Source organism: Lytechinus variegatus, chromosome 12, assembly GCF_018143015.1.
Source record: "Lytechinus variegatus isolate NC3 chromosome 12, Lvar_3.0, whole genome shotgun sequence".
Taxonomy (NCBI): domain Eukaryota; kingdom Metazoa; phylum Echinodermata; class Echinoidea; order Temnopleuroida; family Toxopneustidae; genus Lytechinus; species Lytechinus variegatus.
This window is the reverse complement of record NC_054751.1, coordinates 11,906,683-11,924,293: the sequence shown is the minus strand read 5'-3', so window position 1 is coordinate 11,924,293 and position 17,611 is coordinate 11,906,683. Positions and strand designations below refer to the sequence as shown.

Sequence of the window (17,611 nt, the reverse complement as noted above, 5' to 3'; positions counted from 1 at the left end):
TTGAATTCTACGGGTGGAATTACCCCTATCTACCAAATTCAATCGTACAAATGTGTGAATAATGGCTTTTGGCGCACTTTGGGTTCATTCTGGCCCACTGTGCGTCGTGATATCGTGTATAAAAAGCGATACATCGTATGCAAAATATTGTACCAAGGAGATATCTCCTTGGGGGTGTTTCACAAAGATTTAAGTATGACTTAGGTCGCACTTAAATGTCGACGCGTATATGATATGCAACGCGCAATCTTATTGATCTATACGCAGTAGTGCGCGTCCTCTTGGCATGATCTGACCAATGCTGTCATGCCTTTTATACTGCGCGCAACTAGGCATTTAAGTGCGACTCTAAGTCATACTTAAATCTTTGTGAAACACCCCCCTTGATTGTACCAAGTACAGTCCGACCTCTCTTATCCGGACACCTTGGGACCAGCACCAATTCGGATAAGGGATTTATCCGGAGTATGTAGGTGCAAAACTAGGGTGACAATACTGTTGGAATCGGTTGGAATACCCCCCCCCCTCCACTCTCTCTCCGCTCGCTCGCTCTCCCGCTGATCGATTGCTAATTCTCTTACTAGTATATATCGCAGCACTGACGCAAGGCCTTCAGGTGGGTGTGAGGGCTGCTACCCCCTAAAAAATTATAAATCATTGTAATTTTATTTTTATTTCATAACTTTCATCGAACCCCTCAAGTTTTTCAGGTCGATTGGGCTTTTACATTTGAATATATCATGGAATTTGATTTTGATTCCTGGATCTCTTCCCCCGCTCACTTTAGAAAAAAAACAGTGCATCATGATTATTTGAGGGGATAGATCCATGGTTACATCGATCGTCTGTTCATACAAAATCTGTTATATTCGACAGTTGCCATAACAATGCTTTGCGATCTCAGATAATCAATATGAAGGAAAGCTGTTCGGACATGTTATACAACAAAATGGTGAAAAAGTTCGGTAGTCCGAAAGAAATAAGGTTCGTTAGTCCGAACGGATTACCGAGCCTTCGGATTTCGGATTGACGAGCCTTCGGAATAACGAACCTTATTTCGTTTTTGGACGAACGAACCCTCGGAATGACGAACCCTATTTTGTTTTCGGATTAACGGACCTTCGGAATAGCGAACCTTCGAAATATAGCCACAAATGTTTTGATTAACGAACCTTTTTGATTTTCGGATTAACGAACATCGAGCTAAAGGCGATTTATGTGTCTCGGAATTACGAACCTTCGGAATAAAGAACCTTCGAATTAACGAACCTATTTCGCTTTCGGACTAACGAACCTTCGGAATTACGAATCTTATTGCGTCTTCAGACTCGGCACTTTCAGAATAACGAACCTGATTTTGTTTTCGAATTAGCGAATCTTTGGAATGACGAACCTTCGAAAGTACGAAGCTTAATTTGAACCCTCGGAATTACGAATGTCACCCGAAATTAACACCTTCGATTATGGTCTCATTACACCATTTCTCTTTCGTATTCCTCGTATGCCTACATAGTCCCGGACCCCCTCCCCCCCCCCCCACCCCGAATATAAATCGAACCCTGGGATCGAACCGTGCCTGGAATCATATGCCCCAGACGGCAATACGACATCGATATGATATTTGGTAAACAGTCGTGGTGATTGCATTGATGGGATATCCCCCCATAGCTGAATACGTTTCCTGAAATCAATAGCAATGAATAGCAATAAACATCATGACAAGGACGGGCGGGTACAAAGGGCGAAGAGGAACTGCATGTGTTATTCTGCCTTGTATTGTACCTGTCTATCTACATATGCGTTCTGCCGTGCAATATATTATTATATTGTACAGGCATACGTGTTTTGCCGTGTAATATATACCGGTATGATAGCGTTGACACATGCTGCTAAGCCTAATTCATTAAATTCTTGTCTACCAAGCCAGAGCATCAGACGATCACGATCATCATCGGTATGTATATGCTCCTGAGCCTTAATATTATTGTTACACAATTTTTACATTTTGCTAAAGTGCTACGGTATCACTGTATGGTATATTATCCAAAGAGTTTTGTGCCTATGTAATAATATAAATATATAACTGTTGTTAATCTAGAAATGTAATTAAATGTGTTATTGTCTTCATACATGTCTTCTTAATTAGACACGTACGCATACCTCATTATCATCAGTAGATTATCATATTATATTATCAGTAGATTTATTGGATAGGCCTCATTATACTACCGAACTGCCGAGAATCAGCCAGGCGAACTCGACTGATTTTTAACGACCTTGATGATTGATAATGAGATTGCCTGACATGGAGTAAAGGTTGCAGGGGGCACCCCCCCCCCTTCCTTCACTGACAGTAATAATGATTGCCGTTTGACCTCACAAATTGAAAATAAATTGTATTGTCCAATTGCTGATGTGGTTTACGGTACACCATGTGGAGTGTTATAGAAGCAGTGGATAGAAGAAGAGAAGGAAGTGGATAGGCGAGAAAGTGGAGATTTGAGAATAGAGTATTCTTTCTTGAGAATAGTCCTGAAAAGGACTGTAAACCAGAAGGAATGTTGAGTGAGAACAGCTTGAGTAGTAGAGCTGATGAGGAGATGCTGGCTTGCGTCGGCGAGTAGAGATGATGAGTAGTGGAGAGACTCGACGTTTCGGACAGGTTGACTGTCCGTCTTCAGGAGTGGAGACGGACAGTCAACCTGTCCGAAACGTCGAGTCTCTCTACTACTCATCATCTCTACTCGCCGACGCAAGCCAGCATCTCCTCATCAGCTCTACTACTCAAGCTGTTCTCACTCAACATTCCTTCTGGTTTACAGTCCTTTTCAGGACTATTCTCAAGAAAGAATACTCTATTCTCAAATCTCCACTTTCTCGCCTATCCACTTCCTTCTCTTCTTCTATCCACTGCTTCTATAACACTCCACATGGTGTACCGTAAACCACATCAGCAATTGTACATGCCACCATGCAAACCTTCAAACAACATCTGAAATTGTATTGTGTTTATTTACATGCTGTATCACAATATCATTTTCTCAATCAGAGCAATAACGAATGCTATTACTATATCCGTTGATTTTAATTGATTGTATACTTGTTTTCCTTGTTTTATTATTTTCCTCCTCTTCTCTATTTATTTTCAAATTTCTTCTTTCATGGCAATCTTCCTCTTTGTGTTTCTGTTTTTTTTCTTCTATTTATGCTCCCTGCTCTCCTTCATCTAATTTCTTCTTTAAATTCTTCGCATTATTCTCTCTTTTCGCTTTCTTTCTTCTGTACGTTATAACCGAACAAACATTTTAAATCTATTCTTTCCTTGTATCATTGTCAATCTTGCTATCCAGTGATGCTTGCTTTAATTGTTATTCAACAGGATAATATAGGATTAATCACTCGAAAGGAACATGGACCAATGTGTTACCACATCATGAACATATTGGCTATTACAGGCATGCCCACGTCTAAGGATTCATTTCATCATGACTAAAACAAACGATGACATCGAGTTGGATCTTTCAGATGACCCAATTTCTGAAGATGATGAAAGACTGTTGAAAGTGATTATCGTTGGGGACACATCGGTCGGGAAAACTATGTTGAGTGACCGGTATATCCATGGCAAGTTTGGTATTGGTCAACCTACTATTGGTGGTAAGTATATGTCTAGTACGTACAAGGGGTGCAAAACCGTTTGAAAGTGGGGGTGGGGGTTTCCATGCAAAAAATCACAATCAGATGATCATTTTTTGTTTTTGTATAAGGTTTTGAAAGATAAGTGATATATAAACCCCTCAAAAAAAGTTTTGCAACTCGGTTTTGGGGGATGATATCGTTTTGGTTAATGAAGTATAAAAGATGAAACTGGTATCATTGGAAAGCTGAATTATTCATCTTTACAATGACATGCCATTTGCTGTGATTATGTAATCATGGAATATAAAATCACCCTGAACATCAAGAAGAGTCAGAAGTGAAATGTTGCAAAATGCATTGATTTCCAACAAGAGTCTCCATTTCTATAGAATTTCCACCATGCAGGTGACAGTGAATGCACTCGGTCCATCCTCGAAACAATTGGAAATTCGCTATTGCAAACGACGCATTTTGCAACATTTCATGTCTAACATTGCTGCGTATTATCATGTCTGTGTATTTCATGATAACACTAGCATTACAAATGACACATGATTGTAAAGGAGAATAATCATACTTTCTAAAGATATCACTTTTACACATGATGATGGCACATTAAGAAATTTATCAGCACTCAAACTTGCAGTTTGAGTTGCAGAACTCAAACATGACATGGCAATGAATTTTTGCAACATTTCATTTCTTACATTGCTGCATATTTATCATGTCTGTGTATTTCATAACACTAGCATTACAAATGACACATGATCGTAAAGAGGAATAATCATACTTTCCAATGATACCACTTTTACATATGATGATGGCACACTAAAGAATTTATTAGCACTCAAACTTGAGTTGCGGAACTTTTTTTGAGGGGTTTATATATATATATATGTATCACGGGTGGTGTTTGGGGATTAGGGATTCGAATATTTGCACAGCAGTCTGTCGGCAATGGTCCACTGCCCCCCCCCCCCTTCCACTTACCAGGCTGCCCTTACAGAGGGGACAAAAATCGCCCGGGATGATAATTAGTCTGCAGGCACAGACCCTGATTGAAAATTTGATTCATAAATAGGTCTTCATGTAAGACTATCCAATATAAAACTTGCTGTTTCAATTTGGCCTTCAGTACACAAGTCATTGCAGGCTTTGCATTCAGACACTTTAAAGGGGTACTCCAGGCTAAACATAATATGATTTAAACAGATAAAAGAAAAATCAGACCAACAAAACACTGAAAGTTGAACAAAATCGTCCAAGGAATAAGTTATGGCATTTCAGAGATGTGCGCTATTCCGGTGAAACAGTTCTTGGCACGTCTTCATGAATATTTAGTGAGCGAACTGATGATGTCATATCCACGCTTGTGTTTTTATAATTATTTCATTACATGAAATCAGTTATATTCAGTGTTTTCCTATATATACAAGAACTAAAAATTGGATTGACAACTGATTTAGTGCATTAGTTCGTTGCTGCAACTTATTTCATTAAAATGGAGACATAATCATTCAAACATGTAACAAAAATGAAACAATTAAAAATGCAATAAATTCGCTATTTGTTATCAGATTTTGATGAAATTTTCAGTACTTTACTTTGTGAATTTCATTTAGATATGAATAAGTTCAGCCCGGAGTTCCCCTTTAACACGGGTGAGGGGTTTGCACAGAAGACTGCATGATAGTAAAGAAATCAAGCTTCGACCTATAAGCAGGTGTGTTTCTAAAACATAACTTGTTAAAGCTGTATATGGGCTACCTTACAAGAGGGGCGGTACCTGGGTATTCTAATATTGAGGAGAAGGGGCAAGGTGGCGTCATTTTTGTTATACTTATTTTTCTCTCTTTCTTTTTCTTCTTCTTAATTCTTCCTTATTTCTCTCAAAATATTCACTAAATACTTGAAAAAAACAGAAGGTGGCAATTGCCCCCTTCTTCTTTGCCTCACCGCCCCCGCCTATTTAGCCAAGCCAAACATGATTCCCGATCATTACATTACATCTGATGAAGTTCAAATATAGATGTTGCAAAACATTTTCACTGTTCACACACATTTTCAGTTTTTATTTTTATGTTATGTTTCTTGCAAACATAAAATATTTTTACGTTATTTGATAGGATATGAAATACCTTGGGCTTTCATTTCGACTCTTCTTGTTACAGTCTTTATGTGTAATTTTACAAACAGCTCTCACGAAACACCCCTTGGAGTGTCAGGAACCCCCCCCCCCCCATTTTTTATTCATAATGTTTGATTTTGGTTCTCGCTTTATCTACATGCTGCGATGAGTGCAAAACCTCAAAATGCGACAATGTATTTCTCACCAGCGTTACTGAAGGGCTACTCGCCAATAACATCAGATTTGTAATACAGTACGTCCCACAAAAAACGAAACCGAGATTTATCGATCATTTATTATAACTTAATCACAAATACAATATACAAATGACCTACCATTGTAAAGCTTAGAATCTACTCTTTAATCTGAAAGTACTAGGATTATTTCTCATTCACGCATGAGTGAGCAAAAACAATTTGAAGAGGGGACACCAAAAAGTCATTTGGCGGGCTGTATCTGGGTTTCAAAACGAAAACCACATTTTTAAAAAGTTCAATATCTACTCTCTAATTTGATACCTCAATTACAGAAAATGGTCAGGAAATAACAAAGTTCTGGTTATTTGAAATAAGGCTTGAATTTTAATAATTTGATAAATGAAGAGGTTTTACAGGCTAGCGTTCAAACTCACTCGACACTCCGTTTTGTTGACGATCAGCCATGCATTACGTCTTTTGTTAACCGTGCGATAGCTTCTGTGGGGAAACCGGTGAAAAAACGTTTATTTAATGAAATTATGGAAATACAAGCATTGTTTCGAGAGAACGTAACTTTTTTTTACTTCTTGACCATTTTTTGTGATTAAGGTATCAAATAAAAGAGCAGATATTGAACTTTTTGGGCATGTGATTTTCTTTTTGAAATTCAGATACCCCCCGCCAAATGAGTTTTTGGTATCCTTTCTTCAAATTGTTTTTGCTCACTGATGCGGGAATGAGGAATAATCTAAGCAATATCAAATAAAAGACGAGATTCTAAGCTTTACATTGATAGATCATTTATCTATTGTATTTAAGATTAAGTTATGATAAATCATCGATAAATCTTTCGTTTTTTTGTGGGACGCACTGTACATTGTCCATCGCTGTTTTAGTAAGAGGTATTAACATCACGACACAAAAAACATGACAAATAACGTTACAGATTTCTCAAAATTTTATCTAATATTCATTACACTTTACGTAACCTTATTTTCAATTATATTAAGGCAGGTGTTAAACAGAAACCCTCTTCAAATGTATCTCCCTTTCTTTTCCACAGCTGAATTTGCTCTGAAACACGTGACTTCTCGGAATATGAAGGTGAAGCTCCAATTATGGTCCATTTCAGGTAATATTCGAAAATACCCTTGAAATAGAAAGTGATATCAGTGTGTCTGCATGTATGTAAATTTATATTAAATAAAAGATTAAATGAAATTGATTGAAAAATAGAGAGAGTTAAAATAATGGTAGAAGCTTTATTGCCTTTCATCCCTCGTTTTACGTTGTACTGGGTGCAAGGAATAAGAAATTAAGTAAAAAGGGGGAGAAAAACATAATGAAAAAAAAAATCTGATAAACAACCATAGAGACAATCGGTACGAAAATTGGAAGGATGCAACAATATCAGCGCTTGCCGCGGGTACCGACTTTCCAACAAACATCATTTTACATAGCATAAAATTGCTACAGTGAAAAAAAGGGAACAACAAAACATAACTTATCGAAAAATTCATCTGGTCCAATGGTCTACTCAGTTGGTATAATTCGTTTTAAATACATTCATCGATATGTTTTGGATTTTTTAAGTGAACGAAGGTCTATACATGTACTTATATAGGAAGTATTTTCATATGGTTTTTTTTTAAGTACTGCCTTTCTCTCCCATCTATTAAGAGGATGCAAGCCAACGCAAGTAAAACAACATTCTCACGTTTTGCATTTGAATGTTTCCTCCCTTATGAATATGCCCTCCAATAACTCACTTCAAAGAGAAATGCTAAAATAAAACTTCAGTATTTAGGTATTTCGTTCGTTTGAATCGTTTGGTTTTTGTTGTTTATTTTTAATTTGTGTCACTTAGGCTGTGAGAGAGTAAGAAAAATGACAAGTTTATACTACAAAAACGCATCAGCTTGTGTCATCTTATTCGACATCACGCATCGTAGGACGTTCGAAAATGTCGCTGTGTGGAAAGATGATATCGACAGTAAAACTTCGTTATCAAATGGAAAACCAATCCCGTGTCTTCTTCTTGCAAATAAGGTAAGGATGTGGGTTTATTATATTCCATTAGGGGTGGCGCCAGTGGCACAGTGACCCGCCTCATCCCTTGTGTCAAAAAATAGTTCTAGTCTCTATACCCTTTCATGTGAAATGCCTGCTCCTGCCTTTTTTATGAGTGGCGTTATGAACCAAAATTTTAGGGGGTACTAAAAAGTCCCGAGTGAGAAAAGTCAACGAGCAAATGTTTCAACTTTTTTAAAATCTTAAAATATTTAAAATATTTGACATGTTAAAAAAATGATACATCTTGACCAATTTCCTTTCATTTTCTTTCTTTTCCCCCACTATTTTTTCTCTTATTGGAACTATTTTTTGTGGGCGGGGCATGTCCCAAAGGTGCTCCCCCCCCCTCCACCCTTCTGCACTCATGCAAGAGTTTATTATAATTGTTTTTACTTTGTATACATGAACATTCAGCCATTTGGCTGCGACTCATGTTTTTAATAAACCTTGAATTGAATTGAATTAATATTGTTGTTTATTGCTTAGGCAAATTGAAATATCAGAAAAATAAAAAAATTGGACTTGATACTAAACTTGATCCAGGAAATCCTGGGCCCCGTAAAATAAAGGTTCGCGATTAATCGCTAGTTTGAAAGAAACAATTCTGATTGGCTCCTAGGCAGTCTACTGAGCAAATAGCGCGTGCAACGATGATCGCGATAGGCTGTTTCAATTAGCGATTAATCGCTTTTCTTTATGTAATGGTGCCCTGGGGAGCGTTTCATGAAAGGACTTGTCGGACGTTTTATCCGACAAGTCCCATTTTATTCGACAGTTACTATAATAACAGTGCCTCTCGGCCAATCAGAATCAAGGAAAGATGTCAGATCTGACAACTTGTCGGACAAAAATGTTGATGAAACAGTCCCCAGGTCCCACTGCTGTGATCTTTGTCAATACATCATATCCTCTTGAATCTGTAGTTTTACCTTCTCTCTTTTAGTATAATTGCTTACTCGACGCGATTGGAAAATGTAAAGCCTAACGTGTTGCAGAATTCAGAAGTCGATTGGTTATAGCAATTTGATTCCACTATTTTCTTTTTATAGACAGATAAGCCAGAGCACGACATAACAGATGAGGAGATCGAAGAATTGTGTATGAAATACAATTTCATCGGATGGAGGAAGATTTCGGTCAGAGAAAATACGAACATAGAAGAATCCATGAAGTAAGTATTTGAAGAGGGGTGGGGGCTACACTATTTGCCATATACTAACAGTTTCGATTATTGTATGATAATACAGCGCCTGACAAAGTGATAAGTAGGTAATATAAATCATATATCCATATTTATAAATAGGTAATTATAACATAGATAGATAGATAGATAGACATTGATATGGTGATATTCAAACAAAGAAGGTTTAATGGTGGAAGTGGGTTATATGAATTTATTTTCTTTAATAGTAATAGTAATACCACATTATTTCTGGGAAACACGCACACCAACGACAAATATAATTTTAAGGAATAATTATAAAGAAATTTTCCAGGGTTGCAAAGAACTATAATTAATTTGTTTGCGGGTACATTGTAATTTCGCTATCAATTCTAAGGTCATTTTATAATAATTAATTGAGAGTTCCATTACTTGCATTATTTTAATTTTCAGCTTCCTGGTCGAGGAGACTTTATTGCATCTTCCTATGTGACAAAGTGCTTTCATCCGGATGCCATTTTTAGCATCCAAGGGAATATGTCATATACAAGAAACTGTACTTATTATTTTCTATTGTAATGCATGAATTCAACCTTCATCATGTTCATTTTCAAGGCTGCATGTGCTGTTCTTCATTAAACTTTGTAATAATAGCAAGTCCTGCTTCAATTTCAACTACCATGGCAACAGTGAAAATTCTGCGATTTGATTGGGTCTTTCAATAAAATGTGATATTCCAGAAAGAGTTGCTATCATTATAGCAACTTTTGATTAAACAGGGTACAGCAGATTTTTAACCCCTTGGAATCTAGCAACATCAATGGCATAATTTTCAATATCTTAAACATTTTTGCTTGAAATACATTAACATACAAGACCTAGAAATGGAGGCTCTGGCAAGGACCCCATTTTGTTCAGTGTTCCTGCAACGTTCCTTGCTCATAGTATAGTGTACAATGAAAAAGCGAAATGAGACGGAGGAGGAGTTCTAGTAGTATAAGTTGTTATTGAAAATTCACTATATTTTGTTAAATGATCAATAACATTTACATTCAGAATCATATTTTTATATAATATATAACAGAATAACTTAAGATATTATTGTAAATAAACAACTTTATATATAGATTATGAACTACTTATTATAACTGAATCATATATAGATCTTATTAGTTGTAACGTTATTTTAATGAATTGTATTGAATGGAATTTCAGAGGTTGTATTTATATGTTCCGTATCAGTGTGTGTCAAGTCTCTGTGTATGATTCATCCACCCTTTGTTACTTATAATACATACATAGTTATATTTTATATATTAATATATTAATGTCTAAATTTGGCAGTGATAAGGTGCAAAAAAAATGGGGTGTTGGCAGAATCATATTCTCCCGGATCGTATCATTGTTCTTTTTTTTATTTCAAGCACCCTATATTCCCGCACCCCTCCCACCGATTATGTCCAGCCCCATCTTTGAAGTGGTTAGCAATGTTCCCCAAATGATTTTAAGCCTGACAACTAGAAATAAGTGACGACGGATGGCAACCTATAGTGCTTTATAAACAATTATATGAAGCCTATATATTATTATTTAGTTGCATAATGTTGTACCCTGTCGTCATACAATGTTCAATTGTTTTCATGATTTTTTCTAATTCGCTCGGAACTGGAGACAGAAGGCAAATGCCATAGTTGTCTAGTTTACCTCTTCTGCCCCCGGCTATACAAGGGAAATACATTCTTTCAGTTGTCATGTTATCTTTTTATTAATTTGATTTGCTAGGTAAAATTAATGAAAATAATAATGATAAACGTAATACTAATGAGAACAATAATTATAATAATATATCATGTAGTTTATATCTTTGCTTACAGTGTACTGTGTATTTCGCTTTATTATTTACATCTCATTTTATATAGTACCCAACTTACAAGCTTTACTTCTTAGGGGTTCTAAAGAAACCATTCATAATTATGATCGTGTATGTTTTGTATCATTTGATCATTGGTTTGTACTCATATATTTTTTTGTTCTAAAAAACTAAACTTACACCCGAACTTATTATAATTATTATTTATATCCATCGACATCTGTTTTATTATGTCTTTCATGTACTTTTTAGTGAATTAGAACTGAAATGTTTTGATAAGGGATTCAATAATTGTTATCTGGTTGTATTAGATTGTATTTTGTATGATCAAAATCTCCAGCTCCCCCTCTCCACCACGACTCCCCTCCCTCCCTCCCCATCTCTCTCTCTCTCTCTCCATCTCTCACGATCTTCTTTCCCACCCCATCTCTTTCCACTATCCATCCACTGAGAGGTGCTAGAACTTGCACCGAACGATGATGATAGTGATGATAATGATGACGATGGTCACGAGCAGGAGGAGGAGGAGAAGAGTGACGACGATAATGATGCCATGATGGTTGTAATGATGATGGTGATGATCGTGATGATGCAGATGATGATGACGGGTAGTGGTGATTATGATGTTGATATGATGGTGATCAATCAGGCAGGTGGTGATGTTGGGGTGAAAGTGATGGTAGTCTAATTGTGATGATGGTGGTGGTAGTCGTAGTAGTGGTCGTGGTGATGATGATGATGAAGAAGAGGGAGAGGAAATTAATGAGTGTGGTATTGAAGATAGTCGGTAACGATATAGTGATGATGGTGCTGATACAGGTGGTGATGTTGGCGGTGATGGTGGTGGTAGTCTAATAATGGTGGTGGTCGTGGTGATGATGATGAGAAGGAGGAAGTGGCCACCATATTATTCAAGCGAGCTAAAACGTGAAAGAGAGAGAAGGATAAAAACGAAAAACTGACTGTGCAGTTATGTAGGCTAGAAAGTTGGGGAGAGAGAGGGGGGAATTGAAGGAAACACTGGGTGAGCAGTTCTCCTGCTATTTCGTAGGTTTATAATTCACAGGCCACCATCTCCCAGCGAAATAAAGTAAAAGACAGATAGACCGAGAAAATATGAATACTGGGTGTGCCCTTGGCTCATAATTCAAAGGCCACCATCTCTCCTCCGAAAATAATGGGAAGAAGGAGGGGATAGAAAGGAAATACTAGGTGTGCCGTTTGCCTACATTTTAAAGGAAAGGACGTCGTGTCGTAGGCTCATAATTTACGGGGCACCATCTCCCAGCTAGGTATAAAGTTAAAGATAAAACTTTTAAAAGGGAAATACTGGGTGTGCCGTTTGCCTACATTTTAAAGGATAGGACGTCGTAGGCGCATAATTTACGGGGCACCATCTCCCAGCTAGGTATAAAGTTAAAGATAAAAGAGAAATACTGGGTGTGCCATTTTCCTACATTTTAAAGGATATAGGACGTCGTAGGCTCATACTTTGCGGGGCACCATCTCCCAGCTAGGTATAAAGTTAAAGATAAAAAGATAAAAGAGAAATACTGGGTGCGCCGTTTGCCTACATTTTAAAGGAAAGGACGTCGTAGACTCATAATTTACGGGGCATCATCTCCCAGCTAGTATAAAGTTAAAGATTAAAAATATAAAAGGGAAATACTGGGAGTGCCGTTTGCCTACTTTTTAAAGGATAAGACCTCGTAGGCTCATAATTCACAGGCCTCCATCTCTCCTCCTGTAATTGGGGGAGGAGGGTAGAAAGGAAATACTAGGTGTGCCGTTTGCCTATATTTTAACGGAAAGGACATCGTAGACTCATGATTTACGGGGCACCATCTCCCAGCGAGGTATAAAGTTAAAGATAACAGATAAAAAGGAAATACTGGATGTGCCGTTTCCTTACATTTCAAAGGATAGGACGTCGTAAGCTCATTATTTAAGGGGCACCATCTCCCAGCTAGGTATAAAAAGTGAAAGAGAGAGGATAGAGAATGGGTTTACTAGGTACGCTGTTTAACTACAATTTAAAGGATTGGTTTTCGTAGGGCTATAATTCACAGGCCACCATCTCTCTCCTTGGAATAGAGTGAGGAAGAGGGAAGAAAAAGATGGGAAGATAGAAAGAAAATTTTGGGTGTGCAATTTACCCAATTTTTTTATAAGGATAAGACCTCGTAAACTTGTAATTCACAGGCCATCATAAGCAATGTATATAGTGAAATAGAGAGAGAGAGAAAGAGAGGAAACACTGGGTGTGCCGCTTACCTACAATGTTAAGAATAGGACATAGTAGGCTAGTTATTCACAGGCCAACATATCCCAGCGAGGTATAAAGTGAAAGAGAGAGACAGATAAAGAGAATAAACTGGATGTGCAGTTTACCAGTAATTCAAAGGATGGTACCTCGTAGGATCATAATTTAAAGGCCACCATCTTCCAGTGATTTGAAGTGAAAGAGAGAGAGGGAAAGCAAATACTGGGTGTGCCCTTCACCTACAACATCAAGGGATTACACCTTATAGGCGTATTACTTACAGACCACCATCCCGCCTCCTTAAAGGTAGGGGAGAAAGAGGGGGATAGCAAGGAAATGCTGGGTGTGCCGTTTACTTACAATTTAAAGGATAGGACCTAGTTGGCTCATAATTCACAGGCCACCATCTTTCCTCTTCGAACTCTGGGGAGAGAGGGGGTAGATAGGAAACATAGGGTGTGCCGTTTACCTTCATTTTAAAGGATAGGACGTCGTAGGCCCATGATTTACCGGGCACCATCACTTGGCTAGGTATAAAAAGTGAAAGAGAGAGAGAAGGGGAGCGAATGGACTTACTATAGGTGTGTCGTTCACCTACAATGTAAATGATAAGTCTTCGTAGGGGTAGAGTTATAATTCACATGCCACCATCTCTCTCCCTGGACTAAAGTGAGAGAGAGAGAAGGAAGAGAAAGAAGGGGAGAAATAAAAAAAAAACTGGCTTAATTCTGCATTTTACCTACAGGCTCGTAGGCTCATAATTCACAGGCCACCATCCCTCATCCTGAAATGTTCGGGAGGAAGAGGGGGATAGCAAGGAAATACTGGGTGTGCCGTTAGCCTACAATTTTAATGGATTAGACCTCGTAGGCTCATAATTCACAGGCCACCATCTTTCCTTCTCGAATGTTGGGGGAAGAAAGGAAACATTGGGTGTGCCGTTTACCTACAATTTTAAGGATAGGACCTCGTAGGCTAGTAATTCACAGCCCATCTCCTAGCGAGATGAAGTGAGAGAGTGGGGGAGAAAGAGGGTGAGAATATAGACAGAAATTCTGGGTGTGCAATAGTTTTGAGGACAAGGCCTAGTAAACTTGTAGTTCACAGGCCATCATATCCCAGCCAAGCAGGCTATGTATAAAGTGAAAGAGAGAGAAATAGAGATAAAGATATTAAACTGGCTTGATTTTGCAGTTTACCTACAGGCTCATAATTCACAGGCCACCATCCCTCCTCCTGAAATGTTGGGGAGAAAGAGGGGGATAGCAAGGAAATACTGGGTGTGCCGTTTACTTACAATTTAAAGGATAGGACTTAGTAATTCACAGGCCACCATTTTCCTCCTCGAATGTTGGGGAGGGAGGGGGATAGAAAGGAAACATTGGTGTGCCGTTTACCTATAATATAAAGGAAAGGACACCGTAGGCTCATAACAGGCCTCCATCTTCCAGCTAGGTATAAAAAAGATAGAGGTAGAGAAATTGAAAATAAATACCTGGTGTACCCGTTAACCTTAACCTAAAACTTTAAAGGATTAGACCTCGTAGGCTCATGATTCCCAGGCCACCATCCCTCCTCCTAAAAAGGTTGGGGAGAAAGAGGAGGATAGAAGGCAAACATTGGGTGGGCCGTTTACCTATAATCTACAGGATAGGACCTCGTAGGCTAGTAATTCACAGGCCACCGTCTCTTAGCAAGGTAAAAAGTTAAAAATAGAAAGGTAAAAGGGAAATACTTGGTGTGCCATTTTCCTGAAATTTAAAGGATGAGACCTCTGACTCTTAAATCACAGGCCACTATCAACCATCGAGATGGAGTGAGAGAGGGGGAGAGAGAAAGAGGGTGAGATATAGAAAGAAAATTTTAATTTGGGTGTGCAATAGTTTTGAGGATAAGACCTAGTAAACTTGTAGATCATAGGCCATCATATCCCAACCAAGCGAGCTATGTATGTATAAAGTGAAAGAGAGTGAATGAGAGAGAAGTAGAGATAAAGATAAGAAAATGGCTTAATTTTGCAGTTTACCTACAGGCTCGTAGCTTTAGGCTCATAATTCACAGGCCACCATCCCTCCTCCTGAAATGTTGGGGAGGAAGAGGGGGATAGAAGTAAAATACTGGGTGTGCCGTTTACTTACAATTTAAAGGATCGAACCTCGTAACTAGGCTAGTAATTCACAGGCCACCATCTCCTAGCGAGATGAAGTGAGTGAGTGGGGGGAGAGGGTGAGATATGGAAAGAAAATTTTGGGTGTGTAATAGTTTTGAGGAAAAAAACCTAGTAAACTTGTAGTTCACAGGTCATGATGTCCCAGCCAAGCGAGCTCTGTATAAAGTGAGAGAGAAATAGAGATAAAGATAGTAAACTGGCTTAATTTTGCAGTTTACCTACAGGCTTGTAGGCTCATAATACACAGGCCACCATCCCTCCTCCTGAAATGTTAGGAAGAGGGGGATAGCAAGGAAATACTGGGTGTGCCGTTTACTTACAATTTAAAGGATAGGACTTAGTAATTCACAGGCCACCATTTTCCTCCTCGAATGTTGGAGAGGGAGGGGGATAGAAAGGAAACATTGGGTGTGCCGTTTACCTATAATATAAAGGAAAGGACACCGTAGACTCATTACAGGCCTCCATCTTCCAGCTAGGTATAAAAAAGATAGAGGTAGAGAAATTAAAAATAAATACTTGGTGTACCATTAACCTTAACCTAAAACTTTAAAGGATTAGAACTCGAAGGCTCATAATTCCCAGGCCACCATCCCTCCTCAAAAAGTTGGGGAGAAAGAGGAGGATAGAAGGCAAACATTGGGTGGGCCGTTTACCTATAATCTAAAGGATATACCTCGTAGGCTTGCAATTCACAAGCCACCACATCCTATCGCGAGGTATAAAGTTGAAAATAGAAAGGTAAAAGGGAAATACTGGGTGTGCCATTTTCCTGAAATTTAAAGGATGAGACCTCTGACTCTTAAATCACAGGCCACTATCACCCATCGAGATGGAGTGAGAGAGGGGGAGAGAGAAAGAGGGTGAGATATAGAAAGAAAATTGGGCGTGCAATAGTTTTGAGGATAAGACCAAGCAAACTTCTCTCTCATTCACCATGTACACTTTATACATAGCTCGCTTGGATGGGATATGATGGCCTATGATCTACAATTAAACTTGTAGATAATAGGCCATCATACCCCAGCGAAGCGAGCTACATGTATGTATAAAGTGAACATGGTGAATGAGAGAGAAGTACAGATAAAGATAGTAAACTGGCTTAGTTTTACAGTTTACCTACAGGCTCGTAACTATAGGCTCATAATTCACAGGCCACCATCTCTCCTCCTGAAATGTTGGGGAGGAAGAGGGGGTAGCAAGGAAATACTGGGTGTGCCGTTTACTTACAATTTAAAGGATATGAATTCGTAGACTAGTAAATTCACAGGTCACCATATCCCAGCGTTTCCTTTCAAAAGTGAAAGAGAGGGAGAGGGGGTAGAATGGAAATACCGGGTGTGCCGTTCACCTACAACATTAAGGATGTAGGACATTGTAGGTTCATGGTTCAGGGGCCACCATCTTCCAGTGATATGAAGTGTAAGAGGGAGAAATATTTAAGGAAATACTTGGTGGCCATTTACCTACAATTTGAAAGATGAGTCCTTGTAGGGTAGCAATCCACAGGCCACCATATCCCAGCAAGGTTTAAAGTGATAGAGAGGGAGAGAGAAAGACAAACTGGCTGAGCAATTTACCTACAGTTTAAAGGATAAGACCTTGTAGACTCATAATTTCACAGTCTGATATAATGTATATTGGTAGGAAATAACTACAATTCTACTGATAAATGATTCATCATTCACATGCCACTATCTTCATTCCGGGAGTAAAGAGAAAGAGAGGGGATGTGGGGGAGAGGGGGAGTGAGAAACAAAATAATGAGTGTGCCTTTCATCTACATTTTATAGCATAAGACCTCTTTTGACCACAATTCACAGGCCACCATATTCTAGCTAGGTATACAGTGAAAAAGACAGAGAGAACGAAACAAAAAGAAATGAAATATTTCTTGTCTAAACTCCGTTGTGCAGCATCAACGTAAATATCATCTTGTAAAGTGCAATTTCTGGGTTTTGGATATATTTTAGCGTCTTCGGTGGTTATTTCGCAAAAAAAATATATTTTAAAACCTTTTGTGGTCATCACCAACTGATAGACATCAAACTCAGTCAGGGGCTGCGCTTCATGGGGAAGGGTGACCACTCCTTGCAATTTGCAAGTAGG

At 38.4% G+C, this 17,611-nt stretch overlaps 1 protein-coding gene across 1 annotated transcript; it reads left to right on the top strand.

Moving 5' to 3' along the window:
* The first annotated feature begins 1,748 nt into the window (after positions 1-1,748).
* LOC121425583 (ras-related protein Rab-7L1-like) lies at positions 1,749-11,352 on the top strand. Its single transcript, XM_041621680.1, has 6 exons — positions 1,749-1,954; positions 3,380-3,657; positions 7,028-7,096; positions 7,832-8,013; positions 9,087-9,208; positions 9,653-11,352. The coding sequence occupies exons 2-6, from the start codon at positions 3,486-3,488 to the stop codon at positions 9,690-9,692; spliced, it is 585 nt and encodes a 194-aa protein (XP_041477614.1). The 5' UTR covers positions 1,749-1,954; positions 3,380-3,485; the 3' UTR covers positions 9,693-11,352.
* Positions 11,353-17,611: the final 6,259 nt, after the last annotated feature.

Bases quoted from the DNA above. Each gene is read 5' to 3' on its own strand.
- LOC121425583 (XM_041621680.1), top strand. From the start codon at position 3,486: ATGACTAAAACAAACGATGACATCGAGTTGGATCTTTCAGATGACCCA. The intron at 7,097-7,831 runs GTAATATTCGAA...TGTGTCACTTAG, and splicing joins CCAATTATGGTCCATTTCAG to GCTGTGAGAGAGTAAGAAAA. The intron at 8,014-9,086 runs GTAAGGATGTGG...TTCTTTTTATAG, and splicing joins GTCTTCTTCTTGCAAATAAG to ACAGATAAGCCAGAGCACGA.